This window comes from Mya arenaria, chromosome 8 (genome assembly GCF_026914265.1).
Source record: "Mya arenaria isolate MELC-2E11 chromosome 8, ASM2691426v1".
Classification (NCBI taxonomy): Eukaryota; Metazoa; Mollusca; class Bivalvia; order Myida; family Myidae; genus Mya; species Mya arenaria.
In genome coordinates this window covers 26251813-26277128 of record NC_069129.1, presented here as the reverse complement: position 1 = coordinate 26277128, position 25316 = coordinate 26251813, and the positions used below count along the sequence as shown (strand labels likewise).

Here is a 25316-nt window from a genome sequence, read left to right as displayed (position 1 = left end):
CTATGACCACCAGTATAAAGATATATGGTCATTTGATAAACTACAGTGCTTTAGAACGTGTAACCCAGCTATGATCACCAGCATAAAGATATATGGTCATTTGATAAACTACAGTGCTTTAGAACGTGTCCCCCAGCTATGACCACCAGTATAGAGATATATGGTCATTTGATAAACTACAGTGCTTTAGAACGTGTCCCCCAGCTATGACCACCTGTATAGAGATATATGGTCATTTGATAAACTACAGTGCTTTAGAACGTGTCCCCCAGCTATGACCACCTGTATAAAGATATATGGTCATTTGATAAACTATAGTGCTTTAGAACGTGTCCCCGAGCTATGACTACCTGTATAAAGATATATGGTCATTTGATAAACTACAGTGCTTTAGAACGTGTCCCCCAGCTATGATCACCAGCATAAAGATATATGGTCATTTGATAAACTACAGTGCTTTAGAACGTGTAACCCAGCTATGATCACCAGCATAAAGATATATGGTCATTTGATAAACTACAGTGCTTTAGAACGTGTCCCCCAGCTATGACCACCAGCATAGAGATATATGGTCATTTGATAAACTACAGTGCTTTAGGATGTGTCCCCCAGCTATGACTACCAGTATAAAGATATATGGTCATTTGATAAACTACAGTGCTTTAGAACGTGTCACCCAGCTATGACCACCAGCATAGAGATATATGGTCATTTGATAAACTACAGTGCTTTAGAACGTGTCCCAAAGCTATTACTACCAGTATAAAGATATATGGTCATTTGATAAACTACAGTGCTTTAGAACGTGTTCCCCAGCTATGATCACCAGTATAGAGATATATGGTCATTTGATAAACTACAGTGCTTTAGAACGTGTCCCCGAGCTATTACTACCAGTATAAAGATATATGGTCATTTGATAAACTACAGTGCTTTAGAATGTGTCCCCCAGCTATGATCACCAGTATAAAGATATATGGTCATTTGATAAACTACAGTGCTTTAGAATGTGTCCCCGAGCTATGACTACCTGTATAAAGATATATGGTCATTTGATAAACTACAGTGCTTTAGAACGTGTCCCCCAGCTATGATCACCTGTATAAAGATATATGGTCATTTGATAAACTACAGTGCTTTAGAACGTGTCCCCCAGCTATGACCACCAGTATAAAGATATATGGTCATTTGATAAACTACAGTGCTTTAGAACGTGTAACCCAGCTATGACCACCAGCATAAAGATATATGGTCATTTGATAAACTACAGTGCTTTAGAACGTGTCCCCCAGCTATGACTACCTGTATAGAGATATATGGTCATTTGATAAACTACAGTGCTTTAGAACGTGTCCCCCAGCTATGATCACCAGTATAAAGATATATGGTCATTTGATAACTACAGTGCTTTAGAATGTGTCCCCGAGCTATGACTACCTGTATAAAGATATATGGTCATTTGATAAACTACAGTGCTTTAGAACGTGTCCCCCAGCTATGATCACCTGTATAAAGATATATGGTCATTTGATAAACTACAGTGCTTTAGAACGTGTCCCCCAGCTATGACCACCAGTATAAAGATATATGGTCATTTGATAAACTACAGTGCTTTAGAACGTGTAACCCAGCTATGACTACCAGTATAAAGATATATGGTCATTTGATAAACTACAGTGCTTTAGAACGTGTCCCCCAGCTATGACCACCTGTATAGAGATATATGGTCATTTGATAAACTACAGTGCTTTAGAACGTGTCCCACAGCTATGAATACCAGTATAAAGATATATGGTCATTTGATAAACTACAGTGCTTTAGAATGTGTCCCCGAGCTATGACTACCTGTATAAAGATATATGGTCATTTGATAAACTACAGTGCTTTAGAACGTGTCCCCCAGCTATGATCACCTGTATAAAGATATATGGTCATTTGATAAACTACAGTGCTTTAGAACGTGTCCCCCAGCTATGACCAACAGTATAAAGATATATGGTCATTTGATAAACTACAGTGCTTTAGAACGTGTAACCCAGCTATGATCACTAGCATAAAGATATATGGTCATTTGATAAACTACAGTGCTTTAGAACGTGTCCCCCAGCTATGACCACCAGTATAGAGATATATGGTCATTTGATAAACTACAGTGCTTTAGAACGTGTCCCCCAGCTATGACCACCTGTATAGAGATATATGGTCATTTGATAAACTACAGTGCTTTAGAACGTGTCCCCCAGCTATGACCACCTGTATAAAGATATATGGTCATTTGATAAACTACAGTGCTTTAGAACGTGTCCCCGAGCTATGACTACCTGTATAAAGATATATGGTCATTTGATAAACTACAGTGCTTTAGAACGTGTCCCCCAGCTATGATCACCAGCATAAAGATATATGGTCATTTGATAAACTACAGTGCTTTAGAACGTGTAACCCAGCTATGATCACCAGCATAAAGATATATGGTCATTTGATAAACTACAGTGCTTTAGAACGTGTCCCCCAGCTATGACCACCAGCATAGAGATATATGGTCATTTGATAAACTACAGTGCTTTAGGATGTGTCCCCCAGCTATGACTACCAGTATAAAGATATATGGTCATTTGATAAACTACAGTGCTTTAGAACGTGTCCCCGAGCTATGACTACCTGTATAAAGATATATGGTCATTTGATAAACTACAGTGCTTTAGAACGTGTCCCCCAGCTATGATCACCAGCATAAAGATATATGGTCATTTGATAAACTACAGTGCTTTAGAACGTGTAACCCAGCTATGATCACCAGCATAAAGATATATGGTCATTTGATAAACTACAGTGCTTTAGAAACGTGTCCCCCAGCTATGACCACCAGCATAGAGATATATGGTCATTTGATAAACTACAGTGCTTTAGGATGTGTCCCCCAGCTATGACTACCAGTATAAAGATATATGGTCATTTGATAAACTACAGTGCTTTAGAACGTGTCCCCCAGCTATGACCACCAGCATAGAGATATATGGTCATTTGATAAACTACAGTGCTTTAGAACGTGTCCCAAAGCTATTACTACCAGTATAAAGATATATGGTCATTTGATAAACTACAGTGCTTTAGAACGTGTTCCCCAGCTATGATCACCAGTATAGAGATATATGGTCATTTGATAAACTACAGTGCTTTAGAACGTGTCCCCGAGCTATTACTACCAGTATAAAGATATATGGTCATTTGATAAACTACAGTGCTTTAGAATGTGTCCCCCAGCTATGATCACCAGTATAAAGATATATGGTCATTTGATAAACTACAGTGCTTTAGAATGTGTCCCCGAGCTATGACTACCTGTATAAAGATATATGGTCATTTGATAAACTACAGTGCTTTAGAACGTGTCCCCCAGCTATGATCACCTGTATAAAGATATATGGTCATTTGATAAACTACAGTGCTTTAGAACGTGTCCCCCAGCTATGACCACCAGTATAAAGATATATGGTCATTTGATAAACTACAGTGCTTTAGAACGTGTAACCCAGCTATGACCACCAGCATAAAGATATATGGTCATTTGATAAACTACAGTGCTTTAGAACGTGTCCCCCAGCTATGACCACCAGCAAAGAGATATATGGTCATTTGATAAACTACAGTGCTTTAGAACGTGTCCCCCAGCTATGACCACCTGTATAGAGATATATGGTCATTTGATAAACTACAGTGCTTTAGAACGTGTCCCCCAGCTATGATCACCAGTATAAAGATATATGGTCATTTGATAAACTACAGTGCTTTAGAATGTGTCCCCGAGCTATGACTACCTGTATAAAGATATATGGTCATTTGATAAACTACAGTGCTTTAGAACGTGTCCCCCAGCTATGATCACCTGTATAAAGATATATGGTCATTTGATAAACTACAGTGCTTTAGAACGTGTCCCCCAGCTATGACCACCAGTATAAAGATATATGGTCATTTGATAAACTACAGTGCTTTAGAACGTGTAACCCAGCTATGACTACCAGTATAAAGATATATGGTCATTTGATAAACTACAGTGCTTTAGAACGTGTCCCCCAGCTATGACCACCTGTATAGAGATATATGGTCATTTGATAAACTACAGTGCTTTAGAACGTGTCCCCCAGCTATGATCACCAGTATAAAGATATATGGTCATTTGATAAACTACAGTGCTTTAGAATGTGTCCCCGAGCTATGACTACCTGTATAAAGATATATGGTCATTTGATAAACTACAGTGCTTTAGAACGTGTCCCCCAGCTATGATCACCTGTATAAAGATATATGGTCATTTGATAAACTACAGTGCTTTAGAACGTGTCCCCCAGCTATGACCACCAGTATAAAGATATATGGTCATTTGATAAACTACAGTGCTTTAGAACGTGTAACCCAGCTATGATCACCAGCATAAAGATATATGGTCATTTGATAAACTACAGTGCTTTAGAACGTGTCCCCCAGCTATGACCACCAGTATAGAGATATATGGTCATTTGATAAACTACAGTGCTTTAGAACGTGTCCCCCAGCTATGACCACCTGTATAGAGATATATGGTCATTTGATAAACTACAGTGCTTTAGAACGTGTCCCCCAGCTATGACCACCTGTATAAAGATATATGGTCATTTGATAAACTACAGTGCTTTAGAACGTGTCCCCGAGCTATGACTACCTGTATAAAGATATATGGTCATTGATAAACTACAGTGCTTTAGAACGTGTCCCCCAGCTATGATCACCAGCATAAAGATATATGGTCATTTGATAAACTACAGTGCTTTAGAACGTGTAACCCAGCTATGATCACCAGTATAAAGATATATGGTCATTTGATAAACTACAGTGCTTTAGAACGTGTCCCCCAGCTATGACCACCAGCATAGAGATATATGGTCATTTGATAAACTACAGTGCTTTAGAACGTGTCCCAAAGCTATTACTACCAGTATAAAGATATATGGTCATTTGATAAACTACAGTGCTTTAGAACGTGTTCCCCAGCTATGATCACCAGTATAGAGATATATGGTCATTTGATAAACTACAGTGCTTTAGAACGTGTCCCCGAGCTATTACTACCAGTATAAAGATATATGGTCATTTGATAAACTACAGTGCTTTAGAATGTGTCCCCCAGCTATGATCACCAGTATAAAGATATATGGTCATTTGATAAACTACAGTGCTTTAGAATGTGTCCCCGAGCTATGACTACCTGTATAAAGATATATGGTCATTTGATAAACTACAGTGCTTTAGAACGTGTCCCCCAGCTATGATCACCTGTATAAAGATATATGGTCATTTGATAAACTACAGTGCTTTAGAACGTGTCCCCCAGCTATGACCACCAGTATAAAGATATATGGTCATTTGATAAACTACAGTGCTTTAGAACGTGTAACCCAGCTATGACCACCAGCATAAAGATATATGGTCATTTGATAAACTACAGTGCTTTAGAACGTGTCCCCCAGCTATGACCACCAGCAAAGAGATATATGGTCATTTGATAAACTACAGTGCTTTAGAACGTGTCCCAAAGCTATTACTACCAGTATAAAGATATATGGCCATTTGATAAACTACAGTGCTTTAGAACGTGTTTCCCCAGCTATGATCACCAAATTCCAGTATAGAGATATATGGTCATTTGATAAACTACAGTGCTTTAGAACGTGTCCCCGAGCTATTACTACCAGTATAAAGATATATGGTCATTTGATAATCTACAGTGCTTTAGAATGTGTCCCCCAGCTATGATCACCAGTATAAAGATATATGGTCATTTGATAAACTACAGTGCTTTAGAATGTGTCCCCCAGCTATGATCACCAGTATAAAGATATATGGTCATTTGATAAACTACAGTGCTTTAGAATGTGTCCCCGAGCTATGACTACCTGTATAAAGATATATGGTCATTTGATAAACTACAGTGCTTTAGAACGTGTCCCCCAGCTATGATCACCTGTATAAAGATATATGGTCATTTGATAAACTACAGTGCTTTAGAACGTGTCCCCCAGCTATGACCACCAGTATAAAGACATATGGTCATTTGATAAACTACAGTGCTTTAGAACGTGTCCCCCAGCTATGACCACCAGTATAAAGATATATGGTCAACTGTTGAACTACAGTGCTTTAGAACGTGTCCCCCAGCTATGACCACCAGCATAGAGATATATGGTCATTTGATAAACTACAGTGCTTTTGAACGTGTTCCAAAGCAATGATTGCTTCAGTCATATGATTTACAGTCAAAATACTTCAAAACGTAATGGATGTCTTAAATTTCAGTGTCAAAGTTGGATGCTTTTCATGATGAACATAAATAAAGGATTGATAGGTATTAAAATTAAAGGCATGGACCTTTGTTTACACCTTCTAAAATACAAGGCACAATAATGCGATTATAGGGAACTTTCGCCTATTCAAAAACCGTTAAAGACTCAGAAGCAGCTGTTTATATGGAGTACTAAAATACTAAATTATACTGTATTAGCTAAATCTAAATCAAAGATAAAGTACAGTGTAGATCTTCCTTTATTTCTTAATTGTTTGATTTACCCAAATTATTTCATAATATAATCATGGGAAAATGTGGCAACTACTTACATTATTATTTTATATAAACACAATCAAAATTGAGTTCATTTTGACAAGAGAAATTTATGATAAACATTGTCAACCTTAATTCTTTGCTGCAAAGGCAAATTTTTCTATTTACACAAATATCTATGACGTAAATAGACCATCCAAGCACCTGCTGAAATCCGTACTGTCGTTTATCTGGCAATACTACAATCCGTACTGTACCTTAGGCTAACCTTCTTACGCAAATTCTGTCAGTTTCAATCAAAACAATACATGAAATGTGCCCTGCTGATTTATTAAGTGTCACCCAATAGGTGTTGTTAAAACACACCATCAGTTGATAATCCAATTAAGCTTCAAGACAGGAAGGGCATTATAACTGTAAACAGGCATATATAATTAAACCCTGTGATAAATTTGCGTAATTTTAAACACTTTAATTCCGGGGGATTTTCATCCCCCTCCGGGAGACCGGGGGATGGGTCGAAATTCCGGGGGATTTTATCCCCCTCCGGGAGATATGGCATGTATGCTGGATTTTTTTTTTTCCTTTTTTCTTTTTCTTTTTTTCTTTCTCCTTTGAGTAAATTCTTTTTTTTTTCTTGTTTATAATACAACAGCGATATTCAATAAAAAATTAAAAAAAATAAAAAATAAATAAGATAAAGAAAAGTGTGTTATACATGTATATATAAGTGTCCAACTGTTGTTGTTGTTCTTTTTTTTCTTTTCTTTTTCTTTTCTTTTTTTTTGGACTAGTATCGCTGTGTAACCAGGCAAACCAGGATGGAGAATATAACAATTCCCAGCTTAAGACTCCATCCTATGGTGTTACAATATGTGAAAGCGTTGCCAAGGATTGATTAAATTATGAAATAAAATATAGATTGGTTGATCCTCAAGGGTGTATTTAAAATATCGCTATTTATATTAGAGCCGTTTCCGGATGGTAGTTTAGTACTGGCATAAACAGAGACTTTACTAACTATAAGAAAGAAAACGATCCTTTTCAGGGCCACTGTTAAAATATTATATAATAATTTAAAATGTTATATACATTATTTACATAAAAAGGATTCTCACCCCGGAGGAACGGTAAATTTATAATATACAACGGCTGGTGAATTATTAAAGCAACATATAAACAAACTCCCAGAAGCCCTTCTTCCCATAAATGTATGGGGTTTAATGCTTGAAAAATAAAAAAGGAATTAATTGTGAATGCTTGTGCTATTCTACAGGGGTGGCTCCATTCAGTATGACTATTTTTCCCACCCCGGGATAGAGAAAAGAACGAGTTCGCCGGGTGCCATGATTTAGGCTACTTGAATACTCTCCATTGAAGGAGATACCATGTGGGAGGAAAGTCATTCGGAACTCCTCGGCCATTTTTTCAAAAACAACCTCGGATGTATGCCGGTACATCTGTTGAAGTAGTCCGTATTTTTTTTAATAAAAGCATTAATTAAATGTAGTGTTTAAGAGTTGTATTCATTGCTCTCAGTTTAAATTGATTGCCAGTGAAGTGTATTATTGCAAACATAATTACGACTCCCAAGAGTTAAGTCATAAATTTTAACTACTAAATAAGATTACTACGCGATCTATTTGCAGCGGACTTAAACGTACCACTTTTTAAGTATGTAAACCGTCCATATACATCCGAGGTTGTTTTTGAAAAAATGGCCGAGGAGTTCCGAATGGAGGAAAGTGTCACGTGACAAATTCACTCAATGGCGGAGGATTAAACAGACGGACTATCGAAGGGTAATTTTACCGTTAAATTCACAATGATTGTTAAATAAAACACACACCACTAGTAGTATTTATACGGGTCAGAGTGTGCACAATTATATGACTACGATATATACTACTGATCGATAGGTATTTCTCACGATCGAGAGTATAAACAAACTTGATCAATGAAAATCACGTGACCGTTGGAATGTGTTTCCCACGGTGAATACTATAAAGATTATAGTAAACAAAATTGTAAGGCTACTATTTAAGCTTTTAAGATTTAGTTGTGGTTGGTCAAAGTTTTGTTACTAATTTCCAACCTGTATAATTTGTTACTAAGAATATTTGGCTAGGCCTTGTATTATTCACTTAGTTTTTCAATTTATGATAGATAATTAAATGTTATTTTTGCTAGGAGTCTTGGGGTACTGAATGGAACCTTCCCGACACCTGACCTGGGTAGGATAAAGCTGCCGGTAAAAGAGGTAACATTAATAATTAAATAAGATAAAATATAAATTAAAAATGTAAATAATAGCTTAGATTATATATATATATGATGTTCAAAAATGAACAACATATTAAATTAGACTGTTCCTGACAGTATTTAATAGAGAATGCTAAATCCAGTTATGGGGCAATTAATTAAAAGTGCCGACAGCTTCCAGACAACCGACCTTTATAAATAAAAATAAAAATATAATTAAAAATATTGTAACATATTGTATATTATGATATACAACACATTGTATATTATGTCTAAATTTTGTCGGTTATCTGGCAGTCAACCAGGAATTTGGCAAGTGACCTGAAGACAGACCTCTGGGCAGCCTTGCTGGGGTTTAGAATATTGTTTATATTATAATCCAAACCAGAAAAAGTTAGGGCTGCCCTAAGTTCTGCCCTCTGTCCCCTGTAAGTGTCACAGTGTAACAGAATGTGGGAAGTGTCACAGGTCACTCCACACCGAGCACAGTTCGGATCACTTTTGAGAATATATTTCCCAGCACTTCCTGGGAGAAGTGATGTGCCCAGTCTCAGCCTCGTTTATCTAATCAATAAAATGTTCATGATTTATAAAATACCAAAGAGCTTGAGCAATGAATGTCTCTTAAATTAAATACATAAACAAACAACTTTAATTATTCGCACTTACCAATCACATTTTTGTATCCCCCAATTATGACAGTTTGTTATATTGACACGCACGGTATTTTGCGACATGCCGCAAACCGCCATGAATATTTTCACACCTAAGTCTCGATCTACAGTTCGACATTAAGAACATAGGAAATGTGTGAAATTCGACCACTGGGACTGAAAAACGAGGTCGACATAGCGAAAAGGTCGAGATAAAAAAATTGACACAGACAGATTTATTTTATATAGAATGAGAAGGAATAAATTCGGGACAGGAATATAGCGAGGTTCGACTGTAGTTAAAATATATAATATTACTGGGGTAAGTATCTCGAAGCTCTCGTTAGCATAACGACTATCGTAAAACTTTCGTAAGGGTTTACACCGTTATCTCGAAGCGTTCGTTATTAACGAATAATCGTTAACTTGCCCATTATTTAACGACTGCCTGGGGGTGTCGTAGAGCTCTCGTTACCATCATTATGTAACAAAATCAAGCACGCTTTTCATCACGTTTCCTTAAACAAACGCAGGAAAAGGTGTTGTCACATAAATATAACAAAAGCTAAATGTAAGCTGTCACTATTTAATATCGTGGTTGGAATTTTAATCCTTGAGGTAAATTAATAACATTGAACCATTTATTAATTCGAAGGTTAAACAGCAAAGGCACTTTTTCGATGATGATGCTGATGCTGATGCTGATGATGAAGACGACGATGATGATGATGATGATGATAACTATTATTATTTCGGTCGCAGATAACATCAAACTCCTTACTTATTACTTTATGGTTAAATCAGTCATATTAGGATATCTTCTCCTATCAGATGGCACTTGTATTTCTGGGAGGTGACGGTAACAGAAGGCGCCATTATATTCCAAGGGTATTAAGAGATAGAATGAATCCCCTCGACGTAATGAACGATCATGAAATTATTAAGAAATATCGGTTGGACAGAGATGCAATTCTTGAAATATGTGCACAAACTCAACAACATCTAGTAAGGCCAACAAGTCGCAGTCAGTTACTTCCGGTTTCCCTGCAGGAACTTGTTGCATTGCGACATTACGCTACCGGAAGTTTCCAGTCTGTACTCGCGGATGGTCATGGGATATCTATTCATTCGGTTTCAAGAAGCATTCACGCGGTATCTAAAGCCCTAACGAGACAAGTGCCCCGGCAAATAAAATTTCCAACTACACGTGCAGAACTTACAAGAACGAAGCAACTTTTTCATGATATAAGCGGCTTTCCCAATGAAATTGGTGCCGTTGATGGCACGTATGTACCAATAATGTCTCCGACTGAAGATGAACATTTGTATGTGACTAGAAAGGGATTTCATGCAATAAATGTTCAGGGTATATATAGTGCTGACAATTTATTCATTAATATAGTTGTTCGATGGCCAGGGTCAACACATGACTCTTTCATATGGAATAACTGTGAATGTGTACGTATGATTGAAGAATTGGATTTACAGAATACATAGCTTTTGGGCGATAGTGCGTACCTGTTGAGAAAATACCTCCTAACACCATTACCTTCTGCAAACACAGAGGCTGAGCGAAGATATAACGTCGCTCACAAACATACACGGTGTTTGATTGAACGTACTTTTGGGATTTGGAAAATGAGATTCCGATGTCTCCACAAGTCCGGTGGGTACATGACGTACACGCCAGTCAAGTGTGCCAAGATTATTACTGCGGTGGCAGTTCTTCACAACATTTGTGTTTCGAGAAATCTGCCTTTCATCGATGACAATGATGACCGTGTTGACGACAATGATAATGACAACAAAGGCGATGACAACGACGGAAATGATGGGGAAAACAACAACGAAGATGGTAGACAGACACGCAATAACCTTATTCGCGAGACGTTTTCAAGCTAATTAAATCTAGGACATGCACTCGTAACGTCTACAATCATAAATGTTTGCTATGAAATGGCGTTTTGATGATCACAACCATGGTTTAATGTACATTAAGCAAGTTTATAGCTATATGTCACTGTGTGGCGGGGAACGTCCCATTAATGATTAAAGCGACAGTCCGCAAATCGGGCAAATTAGCCATGAAAAAAAAAAAAAATTCATCTATGTGTTGATAAGCATTCCTGACTGACGAATCCAAAAAAAAATGGTTCAAATCGACCTAGAAATGAGTTTTTCGTGTCATTTTCAATATCTCTTCTTAACTATCGGCCCCCGAGAGTTAACGGTTATATAAATAGAAAAAACAGTGGGATTCCAAAGTTCTTGCGCATGCGCAGGGCGATACTATTTCCCGGTCTCTCCTCGTAAAATCCGGTCTCATCCGGTCTCATAATTCCCGGTTCATAACTTATGGCCCCAGGCAACGGATTGTGTTGCAGATGTTTATAACACGATTTTGACAATCTTATTTGTTTTTATATGTAACAAAATGGTATAAAATATATAAACATTATGTCTTAATTTATGCAATTTGTATACACTATTTATGCAATTCGTGTTAAAGGTGTAGAGAAAGATGCGATGCAGTACAAATGCTCATGTTTTTTGCATAAAAGATTGAGGACGGCTAGAGTATGAAGTAAATTAGAATTGCACCTTTTAAATTATGTTATGTTATGTTTTTGTTCTTCCTTTTATGTTTACCCCCCCCCCCCCCCCCCCCCCCCCCCGACATAAAAATTTTTAGGCATAAATAATTACAATTGAAAAATTCCATGTTTGCATATCCGACTCATATCTGATTTACATGCAGTCAAGCATTGTTATTTTTTGTATTACTATTATCAATAGTATACTTATAACTGAATTTAATATGAAAAAAACACACACTCAATGTGTTTGTTATTCATGACATTAATTTCAGTACATGTGCATATTTCATGTTTTTATCTTTGCCTAAATTTATTTTATGTTTTATTGATATAAAATTTGAAATAAATAGTGACATAATTATCATCAAATATCTAATGTTTTAATCAACTGTAATCTTTTGTAATCCTATTACCCCCCGCGGTCATTAACACCTTTTTGATCACGCCCGATAGCTACTATAAAACAGAGACCGGAGGAGACCGGGACCGGATGAGACCGGGACCGGGAAATAGTATCGCCCCCAAGAGTAGTCGGAAAAACCGTAGACCTACTTTCTCTTTTGCCGTCTAAAAATAGCAACTTTCGGCAATTTTCAATTTGTTAAATCTAAGTTATTAAAGCGATTTTTTAAAAAATAATTGCGGTTCAGTCGGTCTGAAACAATGTGGAACTTATTAAAAACTTTTGAAATACGGTTACTTTTGCGGACTGTCGCTTTAAAGCTGCAGTAAGAAATATTGTTATTTCAATGTTTCAATGGTATGTTGAATACCAATTCCAGCAATATGTCGTTCTGAAAATATACAAAATTACATTAAGATTTAATGCGCTTGAACTTGCACACTCACTGATGAAGCGTGTATATAATTACTTAAAATTTGCTGTTTCAGGTATACAGTTTAAAGTAGCATAATTACAAAAATGTATATATTAAAGCTGCACTTCAAAGATTAACAGTTTTGACAGTTTCTGAATTTTTGGTCTCAGAATCAGCTTATTTTGGCATCAATGCCTTCAATTCAGTCGTATAAGATAAATCACAATATAACAGATCTTAATTGTTTGGAAAAACTGCCGAAAATTCCATTTTTCTTAAACCGTTGGTTACAGTTTTAGCATTAAAACGTCAATTTTCGTACTTAAATATGAAAACTGCGATCTGATATTTTGTCAGCGGTCTTATATCACTGGTTTACAGACATTGACGCAAAAATTGCCTCATTTGAAGACAGTAAAATAAAAAGTTGTCAAAACAGTCAATCTGTGAGAGTGCAGCTTTAAAAAAGAAGGATTTAATGATCGTATTTTCCAGATAAAGCGCACACTGGAAATGCTATGCACTGTACAGCTCACGTGTAAAACTGTGCTCACATATCCTATTATTCGGCGCATGTACGATATCATATTTTGTGTAAAATTTGTAAAATCGTACGGCGACTGCAAGGGTACCGTAGACACCGTACGGGTGCCGTGCCATACATGCCGTACGGCACATCGGGAGCGTTTTACGCGGAGTTAAAAGTTAACGATGTATTTTTCTTCCCATAAGACCGTCAAGGGCGTGTACATGATCGCTCCGCAATGACACAGGACGGGTGCCTTAAGGGTGCCGTACGGCGACCATTCTGACACTCAGTTTCTGGCGGGTGCCACAAGGTCGCCGTACGGTGAATGTACGATGATCTTGCGATGCTCGTACGGGCACCTTGCGATTTAGATTCATGAACTTTTCAATGGCATCGTACGGTGCCCGTAGGATATGTGAGCGCTAAAGCGTTATGCCGTAGAATACGATGTCCCGATTTCCATTAATTCGTATGAGCGTTGTTCACAAGTAGCTGGTTACACTAGGAAATGATATACAGCTTATGTAAGCCATACACGTTGAATATATACGCTGCTGTTCAATATCCAGTTGTTTTTCTTCAATTTCTAGTCTGGCAGTTTCAATATTAAGTTTTACCCTTTCAATTGAAATGACATCATTTTCATAAGAACTTGCAACTGATTCAGCAGCAGCAAGTTTTATCTTTTCAGGGGAACCGTTTTCATTGGTTTAGATTAAGAAGCACACTCAATATTGTCTAAACAGTTTGGGGCTTCCCTGCAAACTAAGTCCATGCCGCTGGACGACGGACCGGATGCTGTCGGGAATTCATGTTTCGGCTTAGCCTTGTCATATGGGGATGAATCGCACTCGCCTTTGCCCCCGGAAAAGTCTTCTTCAGCAACACGAGCCGTATCTATTCCCCCTTTAAATCCACTAACGGCAGTCTCTCCTAGAATGGAAACTACGAGTTCCTCTATTTCAGTCAATGGTTTTGTATCCGGCTGCCCGCTATCAGTCTTATTGAGTGATTGCTTACGTTTTGTTGCCTTTCCTTTGGTAACACTAGACCAGTCACACTAGACCAGTCATACTAGACCAGTCATTCCATTTTGTTCTAAGATCATCCGCCGTTCGTAGAGTCTGTGAGACAGCGTTTATACGTCTGGTCATTTCTGACCATGTCTTTTGCTTTTTCTCCATTGACAATACATCACTGAATTTAACAAAGAGAATATGTTTATGTTTATTTACCTCTTGTGCTAACAATTGTAATTCGTCTGTTGAATACCTCGTTTTTCGTTGTTTTGACTCAGCCATTTTCCTGCATAAACACACAAAAAGCGCGGAAAACGATTACACAGGTCAATCGTTAATAACTAATGGGTGAGGAACGAACGATTGCCTAAAGAACGCTTTTGAGATACCCGCGCAAGTCTTTCATAAACCAACCTTACAACAATCGTTAACGCATTCGTTAACGCTTAACTAACGATAGTGTCGAGATACTCACCCCTGGTTTGCATCTGATTTCTGTCTCTCTCAATGTTTTTCTTACATCACTTCATCAACTATCCCAAATTTCTGTTGACTTTCTGGTTGTCTCTTTACTGGAGTTCCATCACCAGAATGTCATCTTGTAATCCACCGACAATCAGTCTGCCAGTGTGGGTGCTGTACCAAACTGCCCTTGGATAGTTGATTCCATCTCTCCTCCCGACCAGTGTGGCCAGCTTCTTCCTGCCTTCCTGGTCAATCTGCACCACTGTGTTGGAGCGCCATGAACACACAAACACATGTCCAACCTCACTCGCATGTACACCACATGGCCCTCCAATGTCTGGATCCTGCAGTGTGGCTAGAATGCTGCCATTGATGTCAATTGTAATGATTTTTTTATTGGTCCAGTTACAGATGTATATCCTCTTGCCATCTTGGTTTAAAGCAAAATGAGCCACTGTCTGCCCTCCTGATGTGTTTTCATACATTTTCTTGACTTGCTTGCCATCTGCGGTGCAGAGGTGTATGCTTGTCTTGGAGCCCACATACAGCTGGTCCCCATGGTACCTGATGGACGAACAGTCATGGTCAACTGAGAACATCCTGGTCATCTTGATTGTGCCAGCTGACACAGTGAGAAAGTGGACCTCATGCCTGACAGGACCAACACGGTTTACTGCTACAGCCACCTGATTTCCAGTCACATGACAGATGTCCTTGGGCTTTGGAGGAACATCACACTGGGCTATTACCTTATACTCCCTGTTCAATACCTTCACTCTGCTATTGCTGTTATCTACAAGAATAACCTCTCCTGATGGAAGTTCTGTTATACCCATAATATTACAGATATCTGTATCTTGTTTGATGTCCACATTGAAGGTAGATTTGTTTTTAACTGTGATAACCCTTGATCTATCAGACAATGGCCTAAACTGTCCAGACAGTTGATGGCCAGTCGGTGTTTCGGGATTCCCCAGGATCTTGCCTAATGTTTTTATATCACACAGCAGTTGTGTAACCCTGGTATCTGACTGGAAAGTGACAGTCAGTTCAGGTTTTGTGGACATCTCCTGGTGCAGGTTGTTGGCTTCTGCCATCTTCTCTTCACACTTTCTGAAGCCAATGTAGGAGCTTGACTCATCGTCCTTGCCCTGGGCTTGGATGGTGTCCAGCAAGGCCTTGAGCCGGTCATGAATGCTTGTGCAGGAATCAATGTCCTTCTGTAGTGTGTTATCCAGGTCGGCCAGGACACTGTCCATCTGTTCCACTGTCTTCTTTTCCAGCTCATCTAGCAGCCGGTTCAGTGACTTCCTTAGGTCTGTGATCTTTGTTAGCATTGACTTGCAAGATGTCTTCAAGGAGCCTTGGTTCTTCTTTCTGACCTCTTTGACCTGGTTAAGACTAGTTGTTACCTTAGCAACCATAGATGGGAGCTGCATGTAATCGGCCTTCTTGTATATACCCTTAGCCAGGTCTGAGATCAAGCTAATGCTTCTGCACATCCTGTTTTAAATGAAGTAAGAATAGTGAATGAGTGACTGGATTAAATATTTATAGAATCTTAAATAGTTTTATGTCCTAGTTTATATAAGTTCGCCCAATAATAATTAAATGTTCATGAAGTAACATGCATTCGCAAATTACCTGTACAATTCTTTAAACATTTACAAAAAATGTCATTTAAAAAAGTACTTTTGTGAAGAAAACTATAACCGTATTATTTTGATAAAACAAATATTCCAAAGATGCAAATTAAAATGATACTATTTTAGTCGGTTGATCTGTTGTATTGTATCACTTCTCATTGCTTGCATAAAGATACATCTCTCTCTACCTGAATTGATACAACTCCACAGATGGACTAACATAATGTTCCCTAATTATTGCATTTTGGAGTTTATTTTCAGTGTAAAATTTTACCATCTCCTTTGTTATTGCCATTATATGACCTTGGTGCCTTCAGTCTTAAATCAGGGTTTCTCCACTGTTCTTTTGTTGTTTATTATATAGTATATCATATTTCACTTAAATATTTGGGACAAGACAACTTGAGATAAGAGATTAGAAATATGACCTGTATTACATATGAAGTTTAAATAATTTATATAGGCAGGAGCTCAAATCATAAGAGAAATCAAGAGTGAGTTATGAAATTACTCATATTTAGATATCTTGATGTTAATAAAACAGTCGCTTTTTAAAGAAGTGATAATACTCACTAACCTGTGATTCAAGGACACATAGAGGTGGCAGCACATCTCAGCATGGTCCTTACACAGAAGTTTAATGACCTCTAGTGAGTGAAGGTCACATTAAACAGCTGCATTTTAAAGACGTGATAATACTCACTAACCTGTGATTCAAGGACACATAGAGGTGGCAGCACATCTCAGCATGGTCCTTACACAGAAGTTTAATGACCTCTAGTGGGTGAAGGTCACATTAAACAGCTGCATTTTAAAGACGTGATAATACTCACTAACCTGTGATTCAAGGACATATAGAGGTGGCAGCACATCTCAGCATGGTCCTTACACAGAAGTTAAATGGCCTCTAGTGTGTGAAGGTCACATTAAACAGCTGCATTTTAAGAAAGTAAATTAAAAAAAACTCACTAACCTGTGATTCAAGGACACACAGAGGTGGCAGCACATCTCAGCATGATCCTCACATAGAATGTTAATGGCCTCTTGTGGGTGAAGGTCACTTTAAACAGTTGCATTTCAAAAAAGTGATAATACTCACTAACCTGTGATTCAAGGACACATAGAGGTGGCAGCACATCTCAGCATGGTCCTTACACAGAAGTTTAATGACCTCTAGTGGGTGAAGGTCACATTAAACAGCTGCATTTTAAAGACGTGATAATACTCACTAACCTGTGATTCAAGGACACATAGAGGTGGCAGCACATCTCAGCATGGTCCTTACACAGAAGTTTAATGACCTCTAGTGGGTGAAGGTCACATTAAACAGCTGCATTTTAAAGACGTGATAATACTCACTAACCTGTGATTCAAGGACACACAGAGGTGGCAGCAAATCTCAGCATGGTCCTAACACAGAAGTTAAATGACCTCTAGTGGGTGAAGGTCACATTAAACAGCTGCATTTTAAGAAAGTAAATTTAAAAAAATCACTAACCTGTGATTCAAGGACACACAGAGGTGGCAGCACATCTCAGCATGATCCTCACATAGAAGTTTAATGGCCTCTTGTGGGTGAAGGTCACATTAAACAGCTGCATTTTAAAGAAGTAATTTACTCACTAACCTGTGATTCAAGGACACACAGAGTTGGCAGCACATCTCAGCATGATCCTCACATAGAAGTTTAATGGCCTCTTGTGGGTGAAGGTCACATTAAACAGCTGCATTTTAAAGAAGTAATTTACTCACTAACCTGTGATTCAAGGACACACAGAGGTGGCAGCACATCTCAGCATGATCCTCACATAGAAGTTTAATGACCTCTTGTGGGTGAAGGTCACATGAAATGAGGGCGTCGCCCTGCCCCAGCCACTTGTCCACATCCTTACGGCCCAACACAGTGTGCTGTTTGTGGATTTTGGAGTGAAAAGTCAGGCACTTGTCACAATAGTATTTTGAGCAGTCCCCACAGAAATACTTGGCCTCAGTATTCAGCTTGTCTTCTTGACACGGAGAGCAGACAAAGTCATGTATCAAATCAGATGCCATTGACATTGAGTCTTTGAAGGACTTTGTGTGCTTTGAAGCCATTTTAAACCAATAAGTTTAAGTATTCCGTGCAATATGTCTGTTAAATGTCACAATTTCCAGCAGGATTTAAATTTTCATGTCAAGATCTCAAGCCATGTTATCCCCTTGACTACTGTATACATATCCCATAGTGCTTTGCGTGATCATTTCTCAACAAGGAAGTTTGATGATACACTTGTGGAAAAAGAAGCGTGATATGAAATCGGTCTTATATAAACCAAAAGACATTTGTGATTTAGTTTGTTCAATTGATATAGCAATGCAAATCTAAAGCAGAAGAAGAAAAAGTTCAATATTATTGTCATAATAATAAGGTGTCTCATATTTTGCTTTAAAAAAAGCAGTATGTTATCTGTAACACAGTCAATTACTTAATTTGGCTTTTATACCTTGTCAATTGATATCTTTTAAACAAAAAAAAAGAGTGTAGGAATACATTCTAGATTTAAGTATTAGGGTATGACCGAGATTTATATGCTGACGAGAAAAAGAAACGCCTCATTCAAACTGTTTGTACTATATTTTATTAAGTATGATTTAAAATTAGAAAAGAACGGTGGCATTTACAATATTTATCATTTAAGAGAATTGATGATTGATTATACAGCATTTCATGGTCACATTATGCTTAAAATATTGAAAATTCAATGTATGGTCAGAGCAAATTCACTGACATGCTTAGAAGCGCGTGTGACCTCCTCTATTCGCAATTACAGCAGCAAGACGACGTGCCATCGAACCGCACAAGTTACGTAGCAAATACCGAGGCATTCTGGTCCACTCCTGATGGAGCGCTGCTGTAAGTTCCTGGACGTTGGCAGGCTGACGTTGACGTTGACGTAACCGTCGTCCAAGGTAATCCCAGGCGTGTTCAATCGGATTGCAGTCTGGTGAACACGCCGGCCAAGGCAAGACGGCAATGTTATTGGCGTGTAAAAAGTTCATGGTGACACGTGCTACGTGGGGTCGCGCGTTGTCTTGCTGGAATACCAGGCCCTGACGTTGGCGAAGCATAGGGACAACTACAGGACGTAATATCTGGTCAATGTAACGCCTGGCTGTGAGGTTACCTTGGCAAACGACGAGTTGGGACTTAAATCTATGGTTGATAGCTGCCCAGACCATAACTCCGCCCCCACCGTAGCGGTTGTGCTGCAGAACGCAATTGCTAGCGTAGCGTTCATGACGTCGCCTGTAGACACGAATACGTCCGTCGGCGTTCGACAAGTTGAAACGTGACTCGTCACTAAACACTACATTTTGCCAGCGCTGACCGCGATGGTTGCGGGCCCAATTAACACGTTGTTGACGATGACGTCGCGTAAGCACTAGACCACGGTACGGTCTGCGGCATCTAATCCCCCGTTCTCGTAGTCGATTTCTCACCGTATGTCCACTAACAGGGCGTCCATGGTTACCTACTACTACTCGTGACGTTGATTCAGCAGTCACAAATCTGTCACGTAGATGGCGTTGACGTACGTAATTATCCTGCCGTACTGACGTTACATGGGGTCTGCCTGAACGTGGCCTATCGGCAAACGTTCCCGTGTCTCTGACACGTCGAATGAGACGTAATATTGTCGAACGAGAGACGTTAAAACGTCTACCGACTTGTTCTTGCGTTCGCCCACATTCAAGCATTGCCAAAACCCTGGCTCTCTCTTCACTATTTAGCTTCGGCATTATCAGAAACTGGGTAATTGTCAAAAAAGACACGGATATATGGTTGTATGTCGACTAGCACATGTATCGGTGTAGAATTTACTTGATAAAGCCACGTGGTTAAAACGCACGGAGTGCACGAGGAAATCGTGAGCAGGTACGTGAATTTAACAATTGGCTGAATAAAATCGTGCGAGTTTCGGTTGGTTGGATTTGTTGGTCAGAATACATGTACATTTTGGACGTTTGCATATAAATGTAAACTTGGCAACAAAATATACGCCACTTTTCGATGAGGCGTTTCTTTTTCTCGTCAGTATACATCGAAATACTTACAGCTTTAATGTCCTCTAATGCATGAATGATCAAATGATTCATGTTTTCAATTTAATTTTAATTTTATATAAGTCAACGATCTCTAAATTATATATTTTAACAAGTATTTTTAAGGTTTTCTCTAAATATAATAGAATCATGAATTTGAAAACAAATACTCAAGCTTTCATGCAACCTCTGTGATTTAGTGGATAATTTTCTTTCTTGTTTGAAGTAACTTACTTGAGGTAGAAAAGCACTCTTCCAAGAATAATATAACTGACAAGGATATTGTAAATGTAAAAGTAATATTTTTAGTGTATTTTTAGCTCGACTATTTGAAGAATATGGAGAGCTATACAACTCACCCAAGGGTCTGCGTCACACGTTGGTTAAGGTTTTGCATGCAAACACACATAGGTTAATATCTCAGCAACTACTAAAGGTATTGCATTGAGACTTTATATAATGGTACTCAACCATCCAACCTACTTAATGAACCAAGTTAGATAACTCTGGTTTGCATTAAATTCAAATAATGGCACCTTTTTTATTCGACATAGAAATTCTGGTTAAGGTTTTGCATGTAACCACATTTAAGCCAATACCTCTGTGAATACATCATGTATTGCATTGAAACTTTACACACAGGCTCCCAACCATTTAACCTTCTTCTTTAATCAAGTAAGATACCTCTATCTTTCATGTTATATAATTTTTTCCCCTTTAGTATGCCACTTAGAAATTCTAGTTAAGGTCTTTCATGTTAGCACACATAGGATAATATCTCAGCAATTACTTGATGTATTACATTGAGACTTTATACAATGGTATTCAATCACCCAACGTAATTGAATAACCAAGTTAGATAACTGTATTTTGCAAATAATGGCCCTTTATTTATTAGACTTAAAAATTCTGGTTAAAATTTTCCATGTAACCACATTAATGTTAATATCTCAGCACATCATGTATTGCATTGAAATCTAATCTAACAGTGATCCATGCATGTTTCGCCAAAACTTTTAAATCCTTACACTGAAAAGCGGCGGAATAGTCGAGCGCGCTGTCTCTGTGACAGCTTTTGTTTTTATTCAATGTGAATATTAAAGAGTAAAATAGTGTTTTCAGATGCATTGCCAGGGGAAATAAATTGGTGCCAAAACATGAGTGAGTCTCTTTAAAGCATCTAATCCATGATTTGGATTTTATTATTGACAACATAGGACATTTTCATAAATAAATTGACGAAATCAGAGAGTGCAAGTTTTTGTTAATAGCTCGTCAATGTCATTAGTATGCTACTACTGTAAGAAGGATATCCGAGTACAAATGGATTAAAACAATTAGTTAAATGATTGCCCATTTGGTGGGCAAAAGTTTTTTTAAGTCAATATTATTGTCAATTGTATTGATATTGGATACTGAAATGTTAAGTTATTCTCAATAACAATGGGCATCATAAGAGATGAACTTGAGTTTCCTTGTCTTCAGTGACAGTGACAGTGTCTTTGATTTCAAGAAGGGACACATTTATTGATATGTAGGAGCCCCTTCGGAATCCTTGCCAGATATAGTTAATGTCGACCCCTCCCTGTTCTACACAAAAATGGTTATGGGGTCAATTTTTTGGGAAATAAATTTCAAAAAATAATTTAAAGGACATGGGAATTTTATTTTCACTTACGGTATGACAAACATGTACATTTTGGGATTGAAAATGTGGTTGAACTAAATTGGCCTTAAATTGAAAAAAACACATCTGCATAATAATGTTTTATGATTCATGATGATAAAGTTCTTGGCATATATAACTGTTATTATTTTGTGATTTTTTGTGATACCCCGGTAGTTAAAACATCTTACACATGTATTAGATAAAATCTGAATGAATGAATCGAGGGAGCCCTTCTTTTTGTCATTATGATTTTACATAAAATCATACAAAAATAAAACAATCATTATAAATAAAACATTTTCTTTTGTTGGAGCTATGACGGAATAAAGTTATCCCGTCCGTCTGTCCGTCCATATTGGGACATCAGGACAAGTCTACTTTTTTCCATAACTCACATATCAATAAAAAAATGTTTTTATTGTGTTGCGGAGAAGTGCCTTGTAAATGAACCATTATTTTGTGTATGATAATTTAGAGTTATTGCCGTTTGATTATTATACTTATTTTTTACAGATATTGTTCTGTGGAGGGTATATATCACAACAAGTGATAGCTCTAAGTCTAACTGACTTAGAATTATACATGCCAGGAATTCAAACAGACTGTCATATAATTCTCTAAAGAAGGGATTGTTAAATGTTTTAAATTAATGCTATTTATCTCTTAAATTGTTTTTTTTTTATGCTTTACAGGTGGATGGGTTGCGGAAGGTGTATGAGATATTGACATCCCTCTCAGTTGTTCCTGGGGTGAAAAAGTCTGCAGTGGACAAACTGACCATTATACTGCAAGGTTTGTATTGACAATAGCAATTGTCACATTTATCTGACAAATAATGAGTCACACTTTTATGACAAGATTGACCCTTGTAGATAATAGCAAAAGTCACATTATCAGAGGTACGGTAAGCAGTTTTATTGCATACATTTTAATGACTTCTCCCTAGACACAGACTGGCACATGATACCAGTTTATACCTGACACTCGTCAGAGGTAAGCAGTTCTGTTGCATACATTTTAATGATTACTCCCTGAGACACAGACTGGCACATGATAGCAGCTTGTACCTGACACTCATCAGAGGTAAGCAGTTTTGTTGCATACATTTAAATGACTACTCCCTGATACACAGACTGGCACATGATAGCAGCTTGTACCTGACACTCATCAGAGGTAAGCAGTTTTGTTGCAAGCACTTTGCTTTCTGTAGATTATAAGATTGTCTGTATTTCTTTCCCTGAAATGATGCCAGCTAGATGGGACAGGAATGGTGTATGGTAGGGGATAGTGTATGGGGTGGGAATGGTGTATACATGAGATGAGGATGGTGTATGGGATGAGGATGGTGTATGGGATGAGGAAGGTGTATAGGAGGAGGATGGTGTATGGAATGAGGATGATGTAAAAGAGGAGGATGGTGAATGGGATGGGAATGGTGTATGTGAGGATGGTGTATGGGAGGAGGATGGTGTATGGGATGAGGATGGTGTATGGGATGAGGATGGTGTATGGGAGGAGGATGGTGTATTGGGTGGGAATGGTGTATGGGAGGAGGATGGTGTATGGGAGGAGGATGGTGTATGGGATGAGGATGGTGTATTGGATGAGAATGGTGTATGGGAGGAGGATGGTTTATGGGATGCTGGATGGGATGGTGATGGTGGATTGGTTATTAAAATAACCTCATATTTACTTATTCCCTGCTGCTAAGAGGATGTTTATCTGAAAATGTCTGTCATCATCTGAACATGATTTAAAACTGTACTACCCTCAAACTTTTTCATGCCTTTTGGTCAGAATATTTCAATGCTAGTCAAAAAAAAAGCAAATTTTTAATTACTTCCAACACGCTATTGAAAAAACGCCATAGTCAAATAAAAAATCGGGCTTTAATGTGATGCTCCTCAATGTCATTTATTATTATTACAAATAAATCACCATTTACCAAGTTGTCCAAATAACTACTTAATCATTTACAATCTACTAAGACTAGACCTTATTAAACTTGGTACAATTGTTAGTGGCCATAATATCCCCATAAAAGCTTTATAACCATTGTGATCCTTTGTAGTCTAGAACACGAGTCGAGAGAAAGATGTGACGCCGTGCCGTAGTAGTTGGCCGTGTTTATACAGCAGTACAGATTCGTGGCGCTTCTCCTGGTGATGTCCGACTTGTTGCCGGTCTTGGCAAATCTTTCACTTGCCCTGCAGGTATGTTCAAGAAATAGCAGTGGCATAAATATAGACAACTCCATATTTTTTGAACATTTTATGAAACTGACACAGCTTCAACATTTTTTTTCTTGAATGACACAAATTGGTGTGCATATAAAACGATTGCTCGTGCATATATATACAACGTGACCACATGCCACTGGTTACATCGCTTTTGCATTTTGTGTTTTGCATCATTTCAGATGAGGGACGCGGTATACAACGCAGTCGGTACGCTCGTGATGGGTGCTATCACAACGGCCCGTTCCATAAAGGAGCACCCTGGGCAGAACTTCCAGCATCTTCCACAGGCCATTGACCATCTCACCGAGCAGTCGTTCCGATTTACCCGCCCAAAGCCGTGAGACGACATTGACTTCAAGGAGCAAGTGTACGACATTTCGTTTATTGACGACGTGGTTAGCAACCTTGAGCAGCGATTTCCACACATCCCCTTGTTGGAAGCGTTCTGTGCATTCATCCCTACCACCCTACCGGCCGGCGACCAAGCAGAGGAATACGACCATTGTACAGACATTCTTAGGTAATTAAGTAGACTGTTATTCACAACGGAAATGATATTCACAACGGAAATGATCTGAAAATACACAACAGCACATGTGTTTCAAAAATGCTATTTTTTACTAATATTCAACATATATAAAAACATTCTCTTTTAAAATTACTGTTTTGAAACATGACGTGTGTAGTTCAATATGCAAATATAAGATTCATATATGACATTGTTATTTACAATGCTGGCA

At 38.1% G+C, this 25316-nt stretch overlaps 3 protein-coding genes across 7 annotated transcripts in view; 2 read left to right on the top strand and 1 right to left on the bottom strand.

The window, feature by feature from the left end:
* LOC128242170 (rotatin-like) overlaps positions 1-25316 on the top strand; it is a 152640-nt gene that overhangs the window by 74953 nt on the left and 52371 nt on the right. The window lies entirely within an intron of this gene.
* LOC128242180 (rotatin-like) overlaps positions 1-25316 on the top strand; it is an 86742-nt gene that overhangs the window by 56343 nt on the left and 5083 nt on the right. The window contains exons 1-5 of one of the 4 annotated variants that reach the window (XR_008262552.1): positions 8012-8397; positions 8786-8846; positions 23029-23128; positions 24408-24549; positions 24756-25096. The gene's annotated coding sequence lies outside the window, so the exon portion shown is untranslated. Of the gene's footprint in view, positions 1-7871; positions 8398-8785; positions 8856-23028; positions 23129-24407; positions 24550-24755; positions 25097-25316 lie in introns of those variants that run through there. The other 3 variants (XR_008262551.1, XR_008262550.1, XM_052959255.1) reach the window with 3 other exon arrangements.
* On the bottom strand, positions 15027-18874 carry LOC128242174 (uncharacterized). 2 transcript variants are annotated; one of them, XM_052959245.1, is made up of 2 exons: positions 18341-18874; positions 15027-16441 (listed from the first exon to the last, which is right to left on the bottom strand). In XM_052959245.1, the coding sequence occupies exons 1-2, from the start codon at positions 18676-18678 to the stop codon at positions 15043-15045; spliced, it is 1737 nt and encodes a 578-aa protein (XP_052815205.1). In that variant the 5' UTR covers positions 18679-18874; the 3' UTR covers positions 15027-15042. The 2 variants fall into 2 exon arrangements, with proteins under 2 accessions (XP_052815205.1, XP_052815206.1); XM_052959246.1 differs by lacking the exon at positions 18341-18874 and adding an exon at positions 18083-18142.